The 25,487-nt window shown below is 41.2% G+C and overlaps 1 protein-coding gene across 4 annotated transcripts in view; it reads right to left on the reverse strand.

Annotated features, from left to right (window-relative positions):
* Positions 1–25,487, reverse strand: part of LOC146811197 (uncharacterized) — a 76,518-nt gene that overhangs the window by 46,245 nt on the left and 4,786 nt on the right. For all 4 annotated transcript variants that reach the window (XM_085618227.1, XM_085618230.1, XM_085618229.1 and 1 more), the window contains exons 3-10: positions 22,626–22,666; positions 21,661–21,726; positions 21,283–21,348; positions 20,724–20,777; positions 15,581–15,622; positions 11,728–11,802; positions 9,152–9,217; positions 4,622–4,654 (exon numbers count right to left, since the gene is read on the reverse strand). In XM_085618227.1, coding sequence (XP_085474353.1) covers positions 4,622–4,654; positions 9,152–9,217; positions 11,728–11,802; positions 15,581–15,622; positions 20,724–20,777; positions 21,283–21,348; positions 21,661–21,726; positions 22,626–22,666 — 443 coding nt within the window. The remainder of the gene's footprint in view (positions 1–4,621; positions 4,655–9,151; positions 9,218–11,727; positions 11,803–15,580; positions 15,623–20,723; positions 20,778–21,282; positions 21,349–21,660; positions 21,727–22,625; positions 22,667–25,487) is intronic.

Raw genomic sequence — 25,487 nt, forward strand, 5'->3', positions numbered from 1 at the left:
ACCCTATGTGTTTAAACAGACAGAACTAATATCATGTGGCAGTGTTGCTTTACTCTTTCTCTCGCTCTCTATCTCTGGGTATATATATATATACATATATACATGAATATATATATAGTTATGGGTTGTGGCCATGACAATACCTGCACTTTAACCTTTCTATGTTTCAATGATTTTCTTGGGAAAATATATAACATCTAATCTTTTTGGGAGGGTACAGCTCCCCCTCTCCCACCTCATTTGTTTTAACCCTCTCCATCTTTCTACCTATAATCGAGGAATGTGTGTGTGTGTGTGCATGTATATATATACATATATGTATATATATGAATATATATATGCAAAGAATGTAAAAATCAAAGGTTAAAGCTTAGTTACAGTTAAGAAGACTATATTTAACCTTTCTTTTCTATGTTCCAATGTTATTGCAGTTTAACTTTTGTTTGTATAGAAACAAAAGATTCAATACAGTTTTCTCAACTGTAACTAAGCTTTAACCTTTGATATATATATATATATATATATATATATATACATATATATATATATATATATATATATATACATATATATATATTCACTTAAAAAACCATAGGTTTCACACACGTTATAGTTAGGAATTAGCATTTAAAAAACCTTGCAAATTCACTTAAAAAACCATAGGTTTCACACAGGTTATAGTTAGGTGGACATTTCCCTCGTAAAAAACCAATGAAATTCCCCCGTTATAGTTAGTTCAGATAACTATAACTCGCACGCCCGCAATCCACTGCTGATGACGTCAGATATTACATCACTGATGACATATGTGTCTTTCTGAAAAATAAATATTTGTAATATATGTATAGCTAAAGATTAATGGAAGAAGACATGGGTAAATAAGTGTCTAAATACAGTGATATAATATCTGACGTCATCAGCAGTGGATTGCGGGCGTGCGAATTATAGTTATCTGAACTAACTATAACGGGGGAATTTCATTGGTTTTTTACGAGGGAAATGTCCACCTAACTATAACCTGTGTGAAACCAATAGTTTTTTAAGTGAATTTGCAAGGTTTTTTAAATGCTAATTCCTAACTATAACGTGTGTGAAACCTATGGTTTTTTAAGTGAATATATAAATATGTATATATATATATATATATATATATATATATATTCACTGAAAAAACCATAGGTTTCACACATGTTATAGTTAGCTGGACATTTTACTGATAAAAAACCAATGAAATTCCCCCGTTATAGTTACTGTAGGCAACTATAACTCACGCGACCACAATCCTCTGCTGATGCTAATACTGTATTTAGACACTTATTTGCCCATATCTTCTTCCATTAAATTTTAGCTATACATATATTACAAATATTTTTTTTTCATAAAGACACATATGTCATCAGCAGAGGATTACGGTCGCGTGAGTTATAGTTGCCTACAGTAACTATAACGGGGGAATTTCATTGGTTTTTTATCAGTAAAATGTCCAGCTAACTATAACATGTGTGAAACCTATGGTTTTTTCAGTGAATTAGCAAGGTTTTTTAAATGCTATTTCCTAACTATAACGTGTGTGAAACCTATGGTTTTTTCAGTGAATTTGTACGGTTTTTTAAATGCTAAGTTACTTTACGCCATTTGTGGCGTGCGCGCCCACTTAACGCAGTTCGTTCCGTGCACGGTTTTTATCAACTTTAATAAGCCCTGTACATTTGGTGGCCTTCGGCCACCAAAAGCACAGAGGGTGAGGTCAATGTGGATAGTGTTTTTTTTTATTTCGATTTTATAATTTCATGTTGCCAAAATTACGTTTTTTTCTCTATTAATAAGCCCTGCACATTTGGTGGCCTGCGGCCACCAAAAGCACAGGGGGTGGGGTAAGTGTGGATAGTGTTTTTTTTATTTTTATTTTTTTACCGTAAGCGTACGGTAAGCTTACGGTAAGCGTACGGTAAGCGTACGGTAAGCGTACCCCGCGAAATTGCCGAAAAAAAAATAAAACCGTTTTTGCTCTTGGGGGATGTTTGGGGACTTCCTCAACATGACTATGTGGGAGGGAGTTGTCAAAACAGCCCCGTAACATGTTTTTGGCCATCATGTTTGATAAACAACACTCAGTGCGAGAGACAAAATGGCGGACGCCGCTTCCTGGTTTCGGCCGATTCGAATGTTTACTAAGATCTAAGAGCCAATCAGAATCGCGCTCGCGCACGCCACCGTAAGCTTACGGTAAGCGTACGGTAAGCGTACCGTAAGCGTACCGTAAGCGGGCTCAGATATATATATTGATTTAAAGGCTATTTTCTCAGAATCTACTGAACAGATTTACACCAAACCTACAAAAGGCACTTCCTTGACCTAGGGACTACCTCTCTGCCAAATTTCTAGTAATTCTGTTCAGCCGTTCGGGCTGTAGCTCGTTCTAAAGGTCCTATGGAAAAATGCATGGGAAAAACGCGTTTTGGGACCCCCCTTTTATCTCAGCCCCCGCTTGACGAATCCCCCCGAGACTTTCAGGGTAGGAGCGGAGCGTAGCGCCCCACCTATTTTGAGAAATTCGCGAGGATTCGTCGACCGGCGCCAAAGTTATTCAAAATAGAATGTTGAGGTTTTCCTATGGAAACGTGGTCCTAACTATAACTACCTACTGGCGACCGCCAGTAGGTAATATATATATATATATATATATATATATATATATATATATATATATATATTTATATATATATATATATATGTATATCTCAAAGGTTAAAGCTTAGTTACAGTTAAGAAAACTGTCTTTAATCTTTTGTTTCTATACAAACAAAAGTTAAACTGCAAAAACATTGGAACATAGAAAAGAAAGGTTAAATATAGTTTTCTTAACTGTAACTAAGCTTTAACCTTTAATTTTTACATTCTTTGCATATATATATTCATATATATACATATATGTATATATATACATGCACACACACACACACACATTCCTCGATTATAGGTAGAAAGATGGAGAGGGTTAAAACAAATGAGGTGGGAGAGGGGGAGTTGTACCCTCCCAAAAAGATTAGATGTTATATATTTTCCCAAGAAAATCATTGAAACATAGAAAGGTTAAAGTGCAGGTATTGTCATGGCCACAACCCATAACTAACAGAATAGTCATACAAACAATAACATGCACACCACTAACAATGCGTATGAATCCACAATATTTATGTCAATAAATAACATCTCATACAAACAAAATGTAATTAAATAACATATAATCAAATCAATAAATGATTTTTCATTCATAGTTGCTCCTGTCAGAGTGTGGGGGGTGGACAAGTGACATGTAATCTCATCTATACTGTGGTTTACCACCATTGAAATTACATCTTTCTTATTTAGGGTGAGCTCATGAGCATGGCATTTGGTTTTTAAGTTAAGGTTTGCAAATAAAAGTGCCTGCAAGTGTCTGAAAAACAACACATTAGCGCTCTATTAAACGATGAATGATTAAATTATTTACTGAACATCAGTAACATTTCAACCGGAAACATTCACAAAAATAGCGGTATCAAAGCACAGAGCGGTGGGGATGAGGTGTATATCCTAAAATATTCAACAGCTAGTGATGGGTACATTACACCAGTAGTCTAGATAGCACTGGAGAAGACATCATTAAATAAACATTCACAGATTAGGACGTTGTATCTGGGGAGTGTACTTTGTAACTGATTCATTTCCCAGTTAATGGTAAAAGAATGAATCACAATCTTTCAGCAAATTCATGTGCATTTTCCCCAAATATGAGTACATAATTATTAAGGGAAGCCTGATTCACAAACATCAACGTTAAAAAATATGATGTGGGTTCTCAGATCTTTTTGTTGTTACATGTTAGGTATACGGCCCAGATTTAGTCACACAAAAGTGAGACAAACTCAGCACAAAGTATTGTGCTATACTTTACTTTCCAACTCAAATAATGATTTGCATTGGAATGTTGCCTAAAATTACACGTTGTGCTTCTTTGCTTCAAGAGGATTTACCATGGGTGGTACATTGGAATTCCCATGCAACCGTCTATGAGTTTTGACACAGCTCCTTTCGTACTAACATTTGTAGACAAGTATTTGTGCCAAAACTTTATGCGTCTTCTAGGCCTGCGTGAAAGTCACAGGAACAGACATTATTACCACTCTGCAAGTATTCTGCACCGTACAGCACACATAGGAAGCTGGAACAGTATTACAGCATGGTTTTTGTACTGAAAGGGTCCCTTTCCAGTACATAAACTGTGCTTGACAGAACCCCCTTGCACTGTGATGCAAGGGTGTGAGCTTTGACGGATGGCAGTCCAAAGTGAGCCAGTGTGGGGTGAGAGGAGAACACTGCCATATCTCAGTATACATGGTGCTCTTCTGTTCTCCTCTTTCATTCAATGCAGCCACACTGCTCTGCATGAAAGGTTAGTAAATCCGGCCTGTGATGAATACCTAACACTTAATGAAACACAAATGTGCCCAGGAGAGGAAGTGCCTTTTTATCAGAAAGCCTTACTGAGAAGATTTAAACATTTATAAAGTGATTCTGTCTGTGCAGGCAAACAGTAAACGTCATCATAAATTGGTTCAAACAATAAAGTGAACTTTACCACAAGACCTCCAGCTATTCCTGCAATTCCTCCCTGAAAAGAAGAGAGAACATTAATTAGAAGTACAGGATTTCAAAGAGAAAAGCCCTTACACAGTCATAGCCGGTTATGGAAAAGGCACAGAGACAGATTCAGAAATTACAAATAGTGGAAACCTTTTTCAGGTGAACAAGATTTTAAAAAATACACAAAGCAAGGCTCTTTAAACCAAATGAAAAATCAATGGCCTTGAGGCAAAGAGGAATTTATGTCACAAGAGACCAATGCGCTTTTATTCCTGAATGATGCAAGAAAAATATATGTCTAAGTATGGAGGATTTAAGACTACTGATGACCCAGTAGCTCTTTGGCAATGGATTGCCAGGTCAAAAGTTTCAAAAAGCAGAGTCTCCAAAGGCGCCACTCCCTGAAACCTAACATCACCCCATCTCTAAATGAAGCAGAGGAATGGCATGTGTGGAGGGATGGTCGCCCTGCTGATTTATGGGGAGGCTCCTGCTCTGCCAAATCCTGAACAAGCCCCTTGGTCTCTCACTTTATGTCTATTCCTCTCCAGTATATATACCACTCTCTCTCCCTTTTCTACACCATCCAACTCTAAATGAAGTCTTAAATGAAGATCCCAGTGGCCCATCCTCTACCTGGGTCGTGAACACTACCATAATCTTCTACTTGTTAAAGGAACCTGAAATGTATTTCCCAATTAAGGCCCAGATGTACAAACACTTGGCATCAGGCTTGTGTTACTTTTGTAGCGCAAACTCCAAGCAAAGCATTCAGGTGGTATCTGCAATCTAACGCAAAGACCGATTTTTGTTGAATTGTAACCTACAGTAACACAGAGCTGAGCAATGGGCTGTCTTGCATTTATTTAGGTCAAGGGTGTGTGTCATGGGTGGCGCATGGGCGTTCCCACGCAACCACCTCTATTTTTTTGCCTCAAATCCCTATCTACAAAGAATTATAGACAGGGATTTTCACCCAAATTCTGCACCTCCTCAAGGCAGGCATAACGAGAAGAAATGTTTTCATTTCTCCATGTTTCTCCCATTTTGCATGTGTCCTGCATTGTACAGCACTCATGCAAAGTGGGAAACGCCTTAAAGCATAGTGATCCGGAAGAGAGCGCTTATAGTATAACACCTATGCTTTCCACAATGCAGAAACCCTTGCACTATTTCACAAGGGTGTCTGCATAGGAGAATGGCAGCGTTAAGTGCACCAACGTAGGGAGAGAGTAGAACAGCGTCATGTCTTAGAAAAATTGTCACTGTTCTGCTCTCTGCCCTCCATGCAGAGCAACTTTTCTGCTGCCATGCGCAACTTAAGTGATATGTAAATCAGGGCCTAGTTGTATATCACAGAGCAAAATAAAAAGTCACAAAATATTATTGTAGGAAGGTTGGATCTGACTGTATGGTTACCCCCACTTTTTGCTTGGTGTTTTTCTGGTTTTTGACTAGGCTGACTGGGATTCTGCTAGCCAGGACCCCAGTCTATCTGCTTTCTCCCTAAAATTGCAATGCATGTACTTTGGCACACTCCATATTGGATACTTGGGTAACCTTATAAGTCCCTAGTATATGGTCCCCATGTACACAGGGCATAGGCACCCCAGAGGCCTCCCATGGGCTGAAGCATGTATTATGCCACCCATGAGAGACCATGCAAAATGGAACTACAGGTCTGCTACTGCAACGTGTGTAAGCTGGTGCTTATACCACTTACCTTAGACATAGGTTCACTATATCTATTTGTCACTACACTTAAAATGTATAAGTCACTCCTATAGCAGGCCTTAACAATCCTGAAGGCAGGATGCTGTGTTTTATGTGAGAGAGTGGCCCTGCATGAGCAGAGCCTCTCTGCAGCCTTCGTGGACCATTCTCCCGTGTTGTCTGTGACTCAGCCGGACACATAGGTAGAGTTGCATTATGACCTCATGGTAAATGCTATCTCGAAAACAGCTGCATAGAAACATATCGTGTTTGGTATCAAACACCTTGGAATCATATCACCACACCAGTAACTGGTGTGGGAGGTATGATTCTACCATTCTGAAGCGACCTTCGTGGGGTCACTGGTCTAAACGGTGCCAGCCTTCTCGACCCGGACACCACAAAATAGAAGCTGCCAACCAGAGACATATTATTGCCCTCCTGCTGCTGAGCCAAGCTCGAGAAGAGGAAGGCAGCACAATAGGCATCCTGTCACAGGGAGGTGTAACCATCTCCCAAACAGGATTTAGTGTATGAGGCTGGGTGGGTGCACTCTGAGAGTGTCTGAAAGTCTGCACTTGTGCCACATTTGGTGTCCCTATGCATAGTCGAGATCAAACCAGTTCTGGGAGCCATTGGTTCCTGCGCTAGCATGAATCTGGACAAAGGACATGGGTATAACCACCCCTGTGTCCTGCACCTCCCCTAGGAGGGTCCCCTGTATCTGTCCAACCCTCTCCCCTGGGTACAAAAGGGATTACCTGGCTGTAAGATTTTAGATTTTACATGGACAAGTTTCTACAAGAAGAAACCACTGACATTCAACAGTCTGGACACCTTGGACATCGCTGGACATCGACTGGGCTCAACTTTGTCACCCTTTCCGTCCGAAGCTTAGTTTGTGCGTTTGCTACATACAGGCTCCGTGCAGGACCTGTGGTGCACTTAAGACAACTGAAGAATCTCCCTTGGAGTGAAGGAGTCACTCCCCTGCATTCGCAGGCACCGAACCCCAACTGACTGGTCTGCTGCTCATGAGCTCCTGTGGAAGATTTCAGCAACACAGGAGATAGGTTTCCAAAGGTCCATGAGGTCGATCTGCCCTCTCATCAAGTTTGAGGCCAACATCTCTCGTAGGGACTGCATTACCCAAACCCCTGTGCACCGCGTCCATTGCAGTTGCATATTCTTGTTGGCAATTCCTGAGCTTGTGCATTGGACTCCTTGTAGTCCTCACCCTGAGCAGTATTTGCACCAAAGGACTCTGGCCTCCTCGCACCAAGTGCTCCGTGGGTTGGTACTTTGCATTCTTGTTCGTGGTCCCCTCGCGACTTCTGGTCATTCGGCCTATGGGTCCTTCTTAAGGTCATCTTGATTTTTCATGGGCTTTCCTGGTTGCTCCAGACATGCCCTGACTCCCCATTGTTTGGTGAGTCCCCTGGACTTTGCTGGTCTGCACCGTAACCTGTTTAACCTTCCTGCATGGGTGGCTTTGCCAAGGATTGTTGGTGCTCCCGCCGGACACCGACCCCCCAATTCGACACCAAATTGGACCTTCTACGCTCTTTGCCGCTGCCAAGGCTTGTTGGTGCTCCCACCGGACACTGACCCCTCAGTACTCGACATCCTTCGTGAGACAGCTCGCCTCCTTCTCCTGGTCATCCTAGACGGCTCCGGGTCCTCGCAACTGAAGAGTCAAGATCACAGTCAACACACCTGAAGCACCCGACATCGGTGGGCATTTGTCTACCGAGCCCCTGGTCACTCCAAAGTGACCCGGACTCTGTCCCCTCTGCTTTCAGGCTCTTCCCATCTAGAATCCACGTTTGGATTCCACCGGACTCTTTTCGTACTTCCAGCAGCAGCATTTCTTTGTTGAGGATGCGAATCAAAGGATTTCATAGGTTTAAATAGGTTTTGTATAAATAATTTAAGGACAACAATTAAGCCCTAGCAAGATACAATCTCCCTAACAGAAGGTTTCTAGTGTACCAGTCCTTCTGAGTGGCATTGGACATTTTTTAGTACTCAATGAGCTTGATATTTGGTAAAATCTCATGTTTGAATTTTGAATTATGTAGCATCTTTTTTTGCTTCGTACCTACCAAAACCGTACCTGGTGCCATCTGACATAAATATATTTTCCAAAATATTGTTAACATAAATATCACCCCATTAAACTTAATAATAGAAAAGCTACTCCTAATCAGACATTATTTTTTCAAACTTATTTAGGACAACATATTTATGCAGACGATATACTGGCATACTACAGCCTGGTTCATTTGGTCTTGTGCCAATCCATTCAGTGATCATAATATTGTTAACCAGAGTGAATCCATTCTGTGCTATAGATACATGCTCTGAAAATACATTAAAAAAATTTAATTCCCGGAAATAGATTTCCAGCAAACAAATAAGTTACTATATAGTTATGGTAAGAAAAAATGCTGCATTGCTTGCTGAAGTTCATCTACTCGTTTCATAATCTAGGTTGGGCTGTTGCAGTGGACAGGGGTGAATCTTATGCATATCTACTTGGAATTTGAAAAAATATGTTATGATCAGACGAATGACTGATAGTGAAGCTTTGGTGTGATTGGGTTTGAGCACTCTACATTTTGTAGTGTGAAGAGTATCTCAGATGATGAGAAGTGGAGGTACATAGGAGTCATATGAAAATCACCTCTTGGCACTTAGTTCTCACTTCTGCCAGAATCCACTAGAAAATGTTTGCCTTTCTATCTTTCGATGTTTAAATTAGTAGGCATTGAACAGACAGGAATGTATGTATTAAAGAAAGAGCTTTTACCAATATTCCGGTCAAACATAGGCCAATTTCACCAGCAGCAAGTCCAAGGCCATGCAAAACTCCACCCTGTAAGAGGACAGAAGAAAATAAGCCACAGACACCTTCTAGTAGAAGTAGACCAGGCCACACAAACAACATCTATTTGAACATTCAGATTGGTAAACTGGCTCCATATCCCACAATTGCCTGTTACATCTATGGGGCAGATTTTCTCACAAAAGTTACACAAAATGTGTTTTGTGCTGGAAAGTTGGCTGAAACTAATATCCATTGATTTGCGGCAAGGGGGATGTTCCATGGATAGTACAAGGTTGTTTCCATGCAACCACCCACAGTTATTCATGCAAAACCTCATCTCCTAACAATAGTAGCCAAAGTTTTGCACCAAAAAATAATGAATCTTTGAGGCAAGTGTAAAAAGAAGAAACATTTATATTTCTCTAAACTTTTCCAACTTTGCATATGTGCTGCAGACACATCCAAAGTTAGGAAAAGTTTTAAAGTTTGTCTAGGAACAGTATTTTGCAAAAGAAGGGTACTCTTCCAGTACAAAACCTGTGCTAGACATGATGCAGAAAACTTTGTAATAAGGTGCAAGGGTGTGTGTATGTGGCGCTAGGGAACTTAAATGTGCACCAGTGCTAGGAGAGAGCAGGATATTTTAGAAGATATGGTGGTTTTCTGCTCTCCTCCTCTCTCGCAACACAGCCAGCAACTTTGGTTGCTGCACTGCATTCGTGACATCTTTGTAAATCTGAGCCTATTTACCTTCTAAGAACGAGGACTTGCACTGTCTGCAACACGTTTAAAAGCATGAAATGCAGTCATTGTTGTCAGATCTCTCATATACAGGCTACTTCGCCACAATGAACAGATCTGTGATTATGTTGTTAGTCACGTTCTTAGACACACTGATAATTCATTAGAGTCACTTAGCAGTCATTTCTTGGTTTGGTATCAATGATTATGGCCCTCTTAAAACTCTTATGAGATTCTGTGCTCACATCTGTTTGCTAATCCTAATTTCTAGATCCACATTTGCAGAGCCTCCGTAATCACGAGAGATACCACTGTCTGAGGAAATATGAATACCACAGAGCTCAGTTTATCCCCTTTGCAGTATTACCTCCCAAACCACAATGTGCAGCTTGAAATGTGAGATAAAAGTTTAATATGTGGCATGTTCTCACATCTTGCATTGTATAATTTAGAGTGTTGCTATTTTTCTCCACTCAGCATTTGCCAGATTTTGTCTGATGAAATTTGTTTTGGAATTTTTCACAACGTGTAACACAATATGGGAGCAAACTGCCATGTGCACTCAAATCCAGGTAACCAAGGCACTTCCAGCAGTGTCGCCTGCCATTTTCTCCAACAACACAATAAATATATGTCTCTGTCAGACCTGGACTGCAAAGTGGATCTGTATTACATTTATAATAGGTATTCTCTACATACCATGTTCTAAATACATGTATTTTTATATTGACATATATTTCATGTTAACATTAAACTCTGTTGGCATGTGTATCTAGACCTGTATAACTCTAATGATGTTTGTAACATGTTCTGAAACCTTTCAGAGTTTGAAACAAGATGAAGAAGACATCATGGACCTGATCAAAGTACTGGCTATATTCCTCTTTGTTCAACTACCAGTTGTATGACAAAATTCCAATGGCAACGAGGGATCCATCTTCCAGCAAGTGGGCTCTGCTTTCAAGAGCTCTGATGAAGATGGCTTAGATACGTCACCCCCCCTATAGTCTAGTGATTCAGCAACGTATCCCAATGTTTCAAGGTTTCTCTAAGTAGTACTGCAATATTTACAAGTGGTTTGCACTGGAATATGCCTCCTATTGGCAAGTAGGTTCCGTAGGTTACTCCTCCATCTTAATGTGTGTTGGATTTACTGTTTCCTTTTGGTGAATTCATCTAACACCCATTTAATAGTTGTACAACTAAATATTAAAGCTCAGAATATCGAGATACAAGAATACTGTGGACAAACATCGTAGACCAAAATATCAAAAGTTAGTACACACAGCAGACGCATAGATTTACTATTCCCAACTTCACAGCTACATACCAGGAAGATGTATTTATCACAAAAGAACATATGCATGGAGTTAGGTACAGAAAATATATACTCACCTTTGGATAATTTGGATTCAATGTTTTATCCTCGAGATTTGTACACTATGAATATTCTGGCTTTGCTAATCAGAGGGCATACCTGTCTAATTGTTATTGATGTGCATAAGAATGTTTGCCTTTCTACGCAGACTGAATGAAAGCCCAAGCTATGTGAAGTAGTTTGCTGAGTGGTGGGTGGCAAGCAACCTAACTTTTATGGTGAGAAATATACACTCAATGTTGGCAGGTGTCCGGCTGACAGGTGGTAGAGAAACTTTACGATCTGCATCTTGTTGTAAAGTTCAGATATCACACTAAAAGGTTATCATGCATTAAGTGTATTGAAGAGTTTGTAAATGTAATGCAAAAACAAGTTTTATAAGTAGAGTTAATCAGGAAATTATCAAGCGCCATGTTTTTTTGTAAGAAAGTTAACCTACCAGTGCTCCTCCTAGACCAGCAAATAAACCATCGCAAGTACGTTCCACGTATGCAATGTCTCCATAATTTCCAGACTAAGAAAATTTTAGAGAAAGAGACATTATTGATTGTTAATTGATTACATTATTTTAATACCAGTTGAATAGATAGCCTTAAACATTTTTTTTAAAACATCACAACACAATGATCCTATGCTGCTTTGATGAAACATGGCTAAACATCTGTTTTCTTATTACACCCTCGTTATGAGAAGATGCAAGACCAAGGTAGGGCTTTCAAAATTAGGAACATACTGATTACACAGAGAGTGAACATTACATTTTGTACATCACCAAGATCATGAGCCAAAGATTTCTCTTTAGAAGAGTAACAGCAGTCATACCACATTGAAAGTTATTCAATAGGCAAATGAAAAAAATATAAAAATGAAAAGTCAGATGTATGTATTTAAAAATGTCGCAAGTGGTGCCACCTAGTGCTGTTAGAACTGAACCACTGATCAGAGAGAATAGAAAATAAGCATTGGAAAATCCAATAGGTCTGGCCTATTGTTAGGGGAAATGTTTGGTAACGATTTGCTGCGTTTGTGTCAGCCCCTGCTGTAATAGAAAATGTCATATAGAGAGAAGAGCCATTTTGTTGATTACACTGAGTTAGTAGAAGTAGGCTTTACTCTCAAACAAGAGTGTTATGAAAAGGAGCCAGAAGATGAAATTGACAATTTAACTGATAAAGTTAAAAGGTATAAATAATGAAATAGTGCATAGTATATATTTTTCACAAAAGACCAGCATTGTCATTGTATCTTTAAGAAAGCCTATGTGTGTGAATGTCTTTACTATATAAAGAAAAAAGGTTGCAAATCCAACATGTTGGTATGGCAGTTAATGAGTGCCAAAGAGCAATTAGTGAATGGCACTCTGTCCTTAGGGAAGGTATCAAACAACAAGCAACTCCATAATGAATAATCAATAAAATTTCCATTGAAATGCTGCCATTTCAGCAAAGTAAATACATTGGCATTTGTCTAATAACAGGACGACGCATCAGTCATTTCGAAAAGCTGTAAATGATAAAACACATATTGCTCACTATTTAGCAGTTTGGTAGGACAGGTAATATCGACCAACATGCATCACCTTTCTGTCTTGAGGTTGTATTTGTTTGTGATATGCTTAAACCTCAGTACCAAACCTAATATGTTTCAAGCGTTCTGATGTTTGATTTTTTGAGATACTGCTAACACATGTTATGGAGAATATATCACCTACATATACCCAGCAGTATTTGTTTTCATTTTGCTGTAATGAACACTCAAGTTATTCAATCTTCTCTCCCTTCACAGTGAGTGCTTGAATCTGGCATTTTTGGAAATGCTGTCATCAGATCTAAACATTTCAAAAATGTCAGTTCAATGCGGAGTCTTTTACTTTCAATAGCCTTTGATTAAGGGACTGTGCTACATGCGGTCGGATGATGTCCTTCTTTACATACATGACATCCAACAGGGACTTGGGAGCATCAACTCAGTGCTTGAACAACTTAAGAATGCCTCAGGTCTGGGAGTGAACTGGTACAAGACTTGTCTTGCTCCATTGACACCGTAATGCCCTCCACAGCCCCACATGGCAGGACCCCACCAGGTGCACTGGGAACCATCCACGTTCCGCTACCTTGGCGGTCACATCTACCATGAAACCCATGATCTACGTGATGGCAATCTTACGAGGGCAATTACCACCTTGAGGCTACAGATATCCTTCTGCAGCATGCTATCCCTCATGGTGCAGGTGAGCTTCCCTCTCTAAGATGGTGATGCTCCCCATCTCCTGTATTACTTCCAGAACCTGCCGGTCACTGTACCACTCTCCACATTCCACACACTGCATGGTATGTTGGGCTGCCTTATCTGAAACAAACGGTGGAGACGGGTTGCAATGAGGTCGCTCCAGCTGCCTTTTGTGTTGGGGTGCCTAGAGGCTCCTAACTTCGAGCATTATTATCTTGTGGCGCCGTGGCCATCAAAATGGCGGGCGGTCAACATCTGGCTGAGCCGGCTCATCCTCACTGGGCCGAGCTGCTCAAATAATACATGAACTTCTGTTGCTGAATGGTAAACTCCCCCTGCATTCCAATACCCTATTGAGCTTCACTCCGACACATGTGCCATACATCAGAGTTAGATCTATAGGACCTTTTCAGGCATCTGCTCTGAAGTGAGAGGGTGGAACTTTGAGAGGTGGGAGTGGCAGTCACACTGGGCACCTTGTTTCACTAGGAAGATCTTGCACCCTTTCAGCACCTACACAAACATTATGAGAACCCCCCCCCCCCGCGATTACCTAGTGCACCGCACAACACTGGCTGAATTACAGCGGCTTTGGCATATTACAAGAACCTGAGACACATCCATTTTTCCACGCAGTCTATGTGAGGGATCACATGGTTCACATGTACGATGGCCTCTAGTTTTTGGGACTTGATGCAGCCTACAAAATTACACTGGGAACGAGACATTGGCTGTGAGAGCACTCCTAAAAATTTAGATAGGGCTCTCATCTAACCCCGTAACAATTTCAGCAATGCAAAGTTCCAATACATCCAGCTCAACATCTTACACTGGGCCTATTTTACCTCTGAGAGACTGCACCGCAGATGTGAAAGCGAGTCTGTGTGCCCCAGATGTGACTCCGGAAATTCAGATATGGCACATATGCTCTGGAACTGTCCAGAGGCACATTTATTATAAGGGGCGGTCTTAGATGCCTTGGCAGAGGTTACGGGTAGAGTGGATCTCAGCACCCTGGAGGTGGAATTATTGTGGATTTTCTTACATACGTGATAGAGAAGCCCAACACTCCGATTCATAGACTTAGTCCTAATAATAACTAAACACGCAACTGCCATGAACAGGAAAGGTGCCCACCTTCCGAACATGTCCTACTGGTATTTGGCAATCTTAAAATGGAGTAAAGCTGAGTCCACAGCGCTGTGCAGGGAGGAGCTGAGGGGCCTATGAAGGGTCCCAATCATGCAGGAGTGGGATATTTTTGTGTGTGAGTTACAGGTCCACTTTGAGGGGACCAGGGAAAGGGTGTCCAACAGTGAGTCATGACTCTGTTCCCCCACTCTTTCTTTGCTCCCAAAGCCAGGCATGGAGTGCCCCACCACCTTGGTTCATTCCCCCTTCTGAGTGTAGCTGAAGTGGTGCTGGAACGCTGTGCATGTGCCTGCTGTGGGTGATAACAGAACTAAATATAAATTGCCAGACATAGGCCCCTCTGCATAGGAGACACAGATCTTGACTCTGGAACTGTTAGTGCTGTGCCTGTTCAAACTGTTAACCATATCATTTGTCACGGTTACGTTAAAGAATAGACCAATGTCCCCTTCAGATGTTTCCTCTGCTATATGTGATAGCGTGACCTAATGGGACATTACACATTGATTATCTGAATCATTAAATGATACTGTATTATGTACAATGTGCATTGTGCTCATGGTAAAGCCTAATAAAAGCGTTCCTGAAAAAAAATCCAAGAGCATTTGATATTTTTTTTAAGGTGAATTTTGGTGTGTGCGTGGAGAAACAGCCTTTTTACCGCAACTGTTACAACGCATGCGATTACAACGCATGCTGGTGCAACGCAAAAGGTGTGCAGCAGTGGGTAGAAGGTGTTGGATGTAACGTCACATATTCGCACATGCAGGGGCATTACTAATGCCAAGCAAAGATAACTCAACTCTTACTTTAGTATCTCTCATCCCTACATGAAATGAATTTCGAAACATGCCACAACAGTGCAACTATTCCTAGATTAGCGATAGTAACATACAGGATGGCAAACTTACTTGAGCAATCCTCACTAGTTCCATGTAAATGTTGTAGTCATTCTGTAACAAAATAAAACATATTTTGAGCTTCAGGTTCAGACAATGGCGATTAGTTGGCACTTGCCTAATAATTGGACCAGTGGATGGTTTTACAGATTTGAGAAATTGTAATAGGCGATATGAAGGAACATAAAGCATGCATAACACATCAATCACATGATTACATGAACTAAATTTTCTAATTTGATCATTAGAATAAACCAATCGAACAGAATGATGGATGGCAAAGGCATGTTATGTCAGTGAATACATTGCAATATTGGGAATCTACACATTTACCTAAATCCTGATTCACCAATTCACATGCGGCAGGAGGGGGTTGAGATGACCAATATATGGTCCATTCTTTTGTGGACTATAAAACAGAAGATGAGGTCAGGTATATGAGGCTGAATGTAAGGCCAGTGAGATGAGAATAATCAAAGAGCCCGCAAATAGATGTTGGTGGAACTAGGGCACCCTTTTAAAATTGATTAATAGTTAATACATTATCTCTTTCTTTCCTGCCTCATTCAGAGTGTAGGGGAAGCCAAATTACCTAATTTTGCAATCACCACCAGCTCTACAATCAAAAACTCTTTTTTTGTTGACTTCAAAAGGGCCATTCAATTTAGTGTGTGTCCTCCCAGTTCTGTTCCTACTAGTGTATTTTTTGCTGGGTCTGGTCTTTACTCCATTGCAGTTTCAGACAGAAAAGTTCAGAACTGTCCCATGCACACTGAAAGAAAATTAGAAGTATGTGAGGAAAATTAGTTATATTGTGTCTGAAGAAGAGAAATCTGTATCTGTAAATCTGTCTTAAAAAAATGTAAATGATGGCATGTACAAAATCGCAGTTAACAACACAGACAATTTTAAATTTGGTGGGCCTGCCACACTTGCTTGTGGCGCACCAGCAATATGGCCATGACCCTAACTCACAATTTAGACAGTCTTTGATTTAGATATGAGTCACCGGAAGTGGGAAATTTCTCAGCAATGAGATGCAGGTAGACAGGAAGTCAGGCCCTCACTGAAACTTACCCAAGGAGATGAAACTAAATTACTTATCATGTACAAATTGACAGAGGCTCCCCCAACTCAGGGAGCCATACATATGGTGGTGAGCTGGGCCGAACCAGGGATGTGGTGCATCATGACCTTTCTGGGGAAGGTCAGTGCAGGATTGGCTGACCGGTGGGGCTGTACCGGAAGCGTTCGGGTACTTCTGGGCCTGTCCCAGCAATTTTGTCAGCTTAGCCCATAAAAGGTGCTGAGAGGTGGCAAGTGGGTCTCTTTTACCCACTGGCCGCCTTGGACAGGGTGCCACCTCTCTACCCCATGTGCTTGGAACCCAGAGTATTGCCCGCATGATTCTTTGTTTCTCTGTTTCTTTGTTTTAGGTTCCTGCGGGCCAACGCTGATTACTGCCAGCACTATGGTAAAGGTCTCGAATATCCTTTTTCAGAATCTTCACATCTAACTTGGCAGCCAAGGTCCAGCAAATGCCTCCGTGAGCCACAGGGGCTTGAGAGCCATTTCCCGCCCTACCCAAGTGCAATTGCGGTATTCCAGTACTCAGTGGTGGCTCCGGTGGGCACTTCTAGGCTATGGGGGTGAGGGGGCACTGGGGGTTTTTGGGGTTCCTTTGTTTGCGTTGTTGCACCAGTATCATTCATTACTTGGTTTTGTCTGCCTTGGTCTAACTGGAATTCAGGTGAAGCGCTCCAATGCATTTGGCCGAGTTTTCACTAAGGTAGTTAGCCCGGCAAGAGAAATTGATAAGGCTATTTTGTGGCTGAGTTTTTTGTATCAAGCAAACAAGCAAGGGCTCATGCACGTAGGTATCCAACTACAGAGCACACCTTAAATATGGGAATGGTCTCAAATATCCCCTTTTTAAATATTTACATTTCATCCAGTCTCTGTGAAAGGTGAAAATTCAATTAGGACCATTTATTGATGGCATCAACAGGAAGAAACCGCAAGCGGGAGCACTGCTAAGTCAGCCTTTGCCAGCAAGTCCCACAAGCTTATGCTTTCCTAGACACATTCCACACCCCTGCCACTCCCAGCACAGGAAAAAAGGCTCTTCTCCAACCGAAAGGGCAGACTTGCTTTGTGTTGGCTGTCTGCAAGCCTGGTTGGCACGAGGAGGAGTCTCCTGAGATGGTGCGAGTGGGGTCAGCCATCGTTCCCAGTCCAAACCATGTGCACAATAGAATGGGTAAGTTGGTTAAGCCAGCTGGGGGGGTTATCTATATCCCAGAGTGCATCAAGGGTGGGCGGTTGGTTCTCGAAGGATGGGGTACACAGCCCTGAGGAAGGTAACAAAATATTCTTGAGGACTTGGTGGCATGGCTAGGACATGTCCAATGCAATTTGTTTGGGGGGAGGCCAGATAGCAGGTAAACTATACTGGCCTGTGGCTTGTGAGGTCATGATTGGTTAGACATTTATGCTCTATATAAGGTATCCTTTTCTTTTTACACCAAAATAAGAACAGCATCACAGGACCCTCCAAGGAGTGCTGGCAGCGAGTTCAAAGGAAGTTACAGGGGCACAGGGGGTTGGGGGTGGCCTTTGACATGCTGTCCTTACCTGTCATCCACCCCTGCAGGCACACTGGGCGCAACCTAGCACAGGCCCTTGGAGAGGCAAATGATGTGTGTAGGAGGTGTCCAAGAGAGGTGTCCTAGTGGGCAGATGGGCCCCCTGCACAGGAGTATCCTGGTAAGGGAGATCCTTGTGTGAGGTCCTCCCATAAGGAGGCACTCACCCAGGTGCAGCTTTGATTGGACACGGGATGTTAAAAGGAAAGGACACTGGGGCCAGATATGATCTCACCCAAAAATGAATTTTGAGGATGCAATGGAACAGAAATGTAGTTATGGATAAGAAATAAATGTACTAGTGTCTTTGTTAAGGCTAGGCATTGATTCCTGTAAACCAACTGTACAAATGTTTGTTACTGTGCATAAAGTAAAATGTGTTTTTTGTCTCGTTTATATGTGTAAATAAGTATGGTCAGGGATTTATGACCCCAAACCCAAAAAGAAGGAGCTTGCTTGTGTTTTGACAAATGTCAGAGGTTGTTGGAGTTGAGGAGGAGGGGTCAGTCAACCAGGAGGCATCGGCGATACCAAGCCATAGTAAATGCGGCCTAAAACTACAAAAGATAGAAACTTTAGAAACACAATCTATTTTGGAAAGTCTGTAGTTGGAAAAAGAACTTTGTGCAACAAAGGGAAAAGGTGAAAGCAAAGAGGCAAAAGGCCGTTTCCAAGATGCAGAGGAAAACCACATTTGTGGATGAGGAGTACTGATGAGCACAACTAGAAATTCAAAGTGAAGGATGGATGCAGAGGAGACTGTGGAGACCAACAAAGAGAGTAAGAAGAACAATGTTGAAAGAAATCAGGGACATGTGCAACGGTAACAAAGTTTAAAAGTAGGAAAACATATTTTACACTTCAATGCCAAGGTAATAGGCTCAGTGACAAGGTGAACAATTGGAATTACAGCAGGAAAAGATGCTCAAAAGTAGAACACCAAGAGGGGATGAGAAAAACTTGTGAGGTGAAGACAGAAACTGCACTCTTTACCAAAAGGTCCTAAAAAGAGTGAAGGAATATGGCACAGAGGGAATAGTGATGGTAAAGAAATGCAAAGGGATTACAAAGTAAGGACAGAGAGAATGTATTTTTATTTTGTATTCTTGGTGTAGTAATTTCAAGTTTAAGTGATTGTTGCATATGAGTGTGAACTATGTGTGGTAAAAAGATGTGCACAAGAAGCCAGGGATGATCCTTATTCACGGGATGATGTCCCCCTCGAAAGGCATACTCCCCATCAGATGATTATCTGTAAACTCCTTTATGATTTGTCATAGGCATCAATTTTCGTGGTGATGCATGAATTTTCCTCATCTTCGTATTGTGTGAGCTTTTTGTAATATAAGGGCATTATTAGGACAGGGATAGAACCCATGAGAGGCAAAAACAATAAATCGTTGAAATTAGTGGTTACCATCCTCTCCTTGCAGGACAGACAAAGGTTTATCTTACGTGTCCAGCATAGATTTCGGAGGCCTGATCGATGCGAAATTTTAAGAATATACGTGTCAGATAAATTCACATAGAATGAATCAAAGCCTTTGGCTGACCATGGTCAGAGAAGTTTTAAGGCATCAGCAAAGTGGGCAATTGCCATGGCCCCCACCGTCCAAGGGGCTCCTCGGAAAGTGGACTTTCTCTCAATTCCACCTACTTCTCTGTATTAACCTCTCACCTTCTTCTCTGTATACCCCTACCCCTAGCCCTACCTCTATCTCGGTCTCTCTCAAACCAGTGCCATATTAAGGTTGGTTGAGCTGAGGACAGGACATATTTAACAAACTTGTTGTGATCGATTTACTGAAAGTTCAATTTATGATTAAGTATTGTTTGGCATCATCTGTGGTTGAATTATTAGAATTAGGTAATAAAATTCAAAGTTGTTATGAACAGGGGCCTTTCCATGTCATTTATTTACACTTCAATAATGGGTTTAACTAAATCACCTGTGTTGATTGGTAATCAAACACCATGCAAACAAAATGCACATGAAATGATGCAATGTATAAAAAACTCTGGATTATGCCTGAACACATATGTGCAGACCCACATGTTCCACATTCAATGGATGATCTTTTCCACTTTGGCTCAGACCCTTTCTAATTCTGCCTCCAGTTCGTAATGGTCTTAATTGCATTATCTATTGACCTCTTGAAAATGCCATGGGAACTTGCATAAAGTTTCATAAAATTAACATCAAGCTACCCTGTGCAAAAATTGATTATGTGGGCAAATGTTGAGTTTAAAAGACATGGAAGATATCAGTTAGGGGACTGATTAGAAAAAGTCCCCTAAAGAAAAAATAATGCAAAAGTTTGCTCTAGTAAAATTTGAAAAACGTCATATATTTTGCTGATGTAAAACAGTTTGCATAGGTCTAGTCATACCTGCAGGATCTCAAGTCTGCACCCAATAGGCTTCAACTATATTCAGTAACTGAGGCCTGAATCAATTGACCTATCACAGTGGTTTAAAATAGGGTAGCCCTAGAGCAAGAAAACTCTTACCTGATTAAGGAACAGCTGTTGGGTAGAGAGTCCACAGCTGGCTGCAGTAGTTTCCTGAGGGTAAAGAGAACTTGGTTTGTAGTAAATATATATTCTTGAAGACATCATCCACACTGATAACCCAGCTGTCAGTGATACATCACTTTTTCAGGAACACATGTGCAGTAAAAGGTGCACTCAACCGGATGCGTGACTTGGTAATACCCTTCCTGTAAGACATTCTTTTCTGACTTGGCTCAGACAAGCAGGTTTACGTCCCTGTAAATCTCATCTGGGTTTTATATTATGTGGAAGATATAGCAACAATGTGTGGATTTAAGGACACAATGAGTTCAAGCTCCTTCCCCCTAACGCTAGACCTGCCCTGTGCGTGACTGTCGACATGCATCACTGGCATCGTTGAAAAACCCCTTGCGCAGTACCTGCCACCCCCGTGTGTCCTCTCCTCGACAAACAGCAGTGGCTGCTTCTTCTACTCAGATACACAACATACACTAGTTGAGTCTCAGAGTCAAATATCACACACAAAATATCATGACATTAAAATTGTTATCATTACCACAAATCTGATGCTGTTTTCTACAATAAATTTATAGGATTCTGCTTTCTTGTTCACAGGCCCATTCTGAAAGAAACAAAGATCAGAGAGTTACTTCAGTATTTGCCTGTAAAGTGTTCTGGTGGGTAGGTTTTCGGTGATGTACTGTGTGCCAAGTGGCTCTGTGTGAGGAAGGAAGTTGCAGGGGCCTTCATGTGATGGATATAGGAGGGACACCAGCCTGGTCGTTTGTAAATGAGCTAACCTGGTGTAAAACCAGAGCACAGGTGCATCAACGCATTACCTTCCCATCCCCCTCTCATTGCAACAGAGCACCTTCAGCCACCCTCACCCCCGCGTATTGGATTTGGTGTTAAAGTAAGATGCAGAGACTCTTACCCGGACTGCATTGTAGAGGCAGACAGACCCTTGGAATAAATAGGCAAACATCTGTGCTTGATCCTTCTGCAAGACAGTTTAGGAATAAGTCAGTACATTCCTAGATCAAAAAGCAATTTTATAAATATCCATCTGAAGCCTAATTTGAATAATTATACTCAGTCTTTTCAACTTTGCCACAAACACCAGGACCTAGGTTAAATAAAAATTACTCCTGGCAGTAAAATACTGTTCTGCTGAAATTAGTACTGAGCAAAGGTGTAAGTACTTTTTGGGGAAATTACTGACAGACAGTAAATACTACAATCAACTGCATAGGTTTTGCCATTGTTTTAACAGTTAATAAATGAACTAGGAATGAAATTAAGCAAAATACAAAAAATCTAAATTTCAGGACCACTTCAGAGCAAAACACGCATCCATTTTTACTTCATGCTGCAATACCTACTAATTTCAAGTTAACCTCAGAGGTGTTCCTGGGGTCCTTCTCAAAATGAGGCCATGAAGTCAAGATCTTGAATCAACTCTAATATACTATTGAAAGGGCTTTAAGTGGGATAAACTCTGCCCTTCAAATGTACTTTATAAATATAAAACCCTCTGAAAGATTACTAGAAAATACTAAGTCCTTGAACTCCTCACCCACCAGTGATACCAAACAATTAAGCAGAGAACTTCTCACTGCACCAAACTCCCACAAACACCTACAGATGGAGTAAGGAGAACCACAGCAAACTCTTCAATCATAACCACTCAGACCTAATGTGAAGCACCACACACTATTCCACAGGTACACCACTGACTTGTAGTTTGACTGGTGATAGACACTGCTGGTTTTTATTTTGTTTGCTTTTGTCAGCACTGTTCACCATTTGTTCCTACAGCGTAAAAGCTGCACCCCATACCCCTTTACTTTCCATGCACCCCTATGTGTCTTAAGACCATATGCTTGCCCTGTTACTTACGGAATACATCTTCTGTTCTTTAACACTTCCCGTATATCCACCTGGAATGAAATAAAACATTTAGCATACCATAGCAGCTTAAATAAAGTGTGTGATCTGGTCTCTTGTGTGAGGTTGGCTGGAAGGAAATGCAAGGAGAAGCATCTCTGGTGGTGGACTTTACTCGTGACTGGCAACAGTAGTATTGTGTTGCGACACTCCTGTTGGGTTGATCGACTTTCACAGAAGCAATGCAAATATAGGACTGTTAGGGTTGTAGTTTGTTAAATTTATTCTCCCAGTTCTGGTTGTGGTATGGGCTGTACTCTGCTCCATGACAGGTAAACAGTAAGGAGTAACATTGGTAGATATAATCTTAAAATGTCATATGGTAACTTCTCAGGAATAAAATAATGAATGATTGTTTGTAGGTGCCTTTGTGCATTGTATTCTGTACCCAACATAATAAATATATATCCACTAAGAGGTTAAGGTAATAGAATCCTTTATGTGTCCAGAATATTCAAAAGTCAGAGACCATCCAAAGCTGCATTTTAATGCACCATCAGTTGTGGTACATTTAGCGTTTGGACAAAGTGAAGAATTGACATTTAAAATGGAAGTCCCAATTGTCGATTTTTGTTATGAAATAGCTCTGATGAAGCCAATATGCCTTTGAATTAAAAGGATGAGCTTTTGGCTTTGCCAAATCTTGTCTATATAGAAATATCAAAGCATGCGTCAAGATGCATGCACACGCATGTTTGACAATGTTGAAATTGATTTCCTATTTAGGGATAGCCGTTCTTCTATGACTACCATGATTTATCATGCATGCACATACACAGCTCATAATAGGATCGCCATTTCCTTTTTTTTTTGTATTTACTGTTCCAAGATGGCAGATGATTACTTTGGAGTAGTTCATTAAAAAAATGTGTGTTAAGGCTCCTTTTGAGAACATTGTGCTGCAGTAGCAAAATACAGCAGCCGGGCCCACAACTCAATACATAAATAAACTACTTTAAAATCAAATAGATGTCACAGGGATGGGAGGGTGTGGAATGGGAGGGGTGGAGAGTTGGCAGGAAGAAAACACTGTTGATAGGAGGGAGCGAAGGGGAAGACACAAATCAAGGCCTATATTTACAAAAATATAAGTTAGAAATAAAAGCTGGGAGTATCGGGGAAACAACATGCACATTGGTGAGGCAATGTGAGGAGAAAATGTGAGGAGAAAAATCAGCGTACAGGCAAGAGTGCCGGAAAACATATTTACTCCCATGAAGTCCTGGAAATAAAAGAACATTGTAGTTTCCTGAATGCAAGCACAAGGAGATGATGGTTGGAATGTCGAAACTTAAACATCAGCAGAGGACGGATACAGGTTACCCAATCAAAATAATGTGAGACCGAAATGCTCTAGGGTGGGTCAAACACAAAAGTAAGAAGGAAAACCATTGAATCAAGAGGAAGGAAGGGAGATAGACTACAAATCCCTTCAATCATGTGTAATGAAGTAACCCATAAGCCATTCTAAATATTTGTGAAACAATAGGCCTGGCCAACAGACAGCTAAAAAGTTCTGTAGGCAAGACCCCCAAAACATTTTTAGGCTTTTTTTTTTACAGATTTATACAGCGCAAACTCGACCCGAAGCTATTGGAGTGCTTTACATGAGCACCAGTTAAGTTACACAAGGACACATTCATTTTTTTGGGTAGGCACGGGGAGATTACGTGATTTTCCCATAATCACAGGATGTGGACTAGACCCCAAAGCTCGAACCTTGGTTTCCCAGCTCCAAGGTCGGCAGTCTAGCCGTGAGACCACATCCTCTCCATGTACATGCCTCAACTTATGCCTCAACTACAAGAAGTGTGGAGCGGATTTCTAGTGCAGCATTCTGCTTACCATTATTATCAGTAACCCGGTGTTCATATCCCCGGAAACTCCAGGTGCAGTAGCACTGGACAATTTTGCCAGCTGAAAAATCTACATTGGACCACTGTACACATGTCCTGCCCCCCCACCTGATCCTTAGCGTAGGCATGGTGAATGCGTGTAATTCTCCTCCATTAGATGACCTTCTCTCCTTCCCTTTTCCATCCCTTTACACAGAGGTGCTGCAGATGTTACCAGTGCTTGGAGCAGGTGGTAAATACCTGTCTTAAACCCCTTGGAATCAGGAATAGTGTGTGAAATTGTGAAAGGTGATGCAGGTCTGCAGACTTTTCCCCATTCGGAAGGGTTTAACTCATAAAAGATGGAATTCTGTGTCACAAAATTAGCTAGTACCAGTAATTCCGCTGCTTGGAATAAACACACAGAATTCATCAAAACTCATAGTGGGGCTTTAGGAAGGGCCGTACCAGTGCCAAATATTGGGGGTTCTCCTGTTTGGGATCGCGGACATACCAGAGATTGGCATGGGCCTAGTGCCACTGGTTAGGAGAGGAGAAGGGAGCTGGAGGGGGGGGAGGTGACGTTAAAATGAGTTTGTGCTTTTCCTTTCCTTTCTTTTTCCTTTCCTTTAATGTGCCAGCCAGGAGGTTGTGGGGGTGTATGTTGTACTCCTTTTGCATCATAAAAACGAATAATATAACATTGATTCTAAAGCATAGAGAGCATGTAATTGCTCTGTTGTGGAACATGGCTCTAACTCATGATACATTTCTTTACTTTTTCAGAGTTTGATATAAGTATTTGACATGGTGTTTTAACCGTGTTTCAAGTTTTTAGAAATTGTGGAGGAGGACTTGTTTTTTACATCACAATTGCCAAATTTTTGGCTAGGATGGCAGCAGTGGTGAATCCACTGGTTAATTCTCTTATTAATGCCTCTTTGAGGGAAGGGAGTGTCCCACGCACCTGGAAAAGGGC

Source organism: Triturus cristatus, chromosome 7, assembly GCF_964204655.1.
Source record: "Triturus cristatus chromosome 7, aTriCri1.1, whole genome shotgun sequence".
In the NCBI taxonomy this organism is placed as follows: domain Eukaryota; kingdom Metazoa; phylum Chordata; class Amphibia; order Caudata; family Salamandridae; genus Triturus; species Triturus cristatus.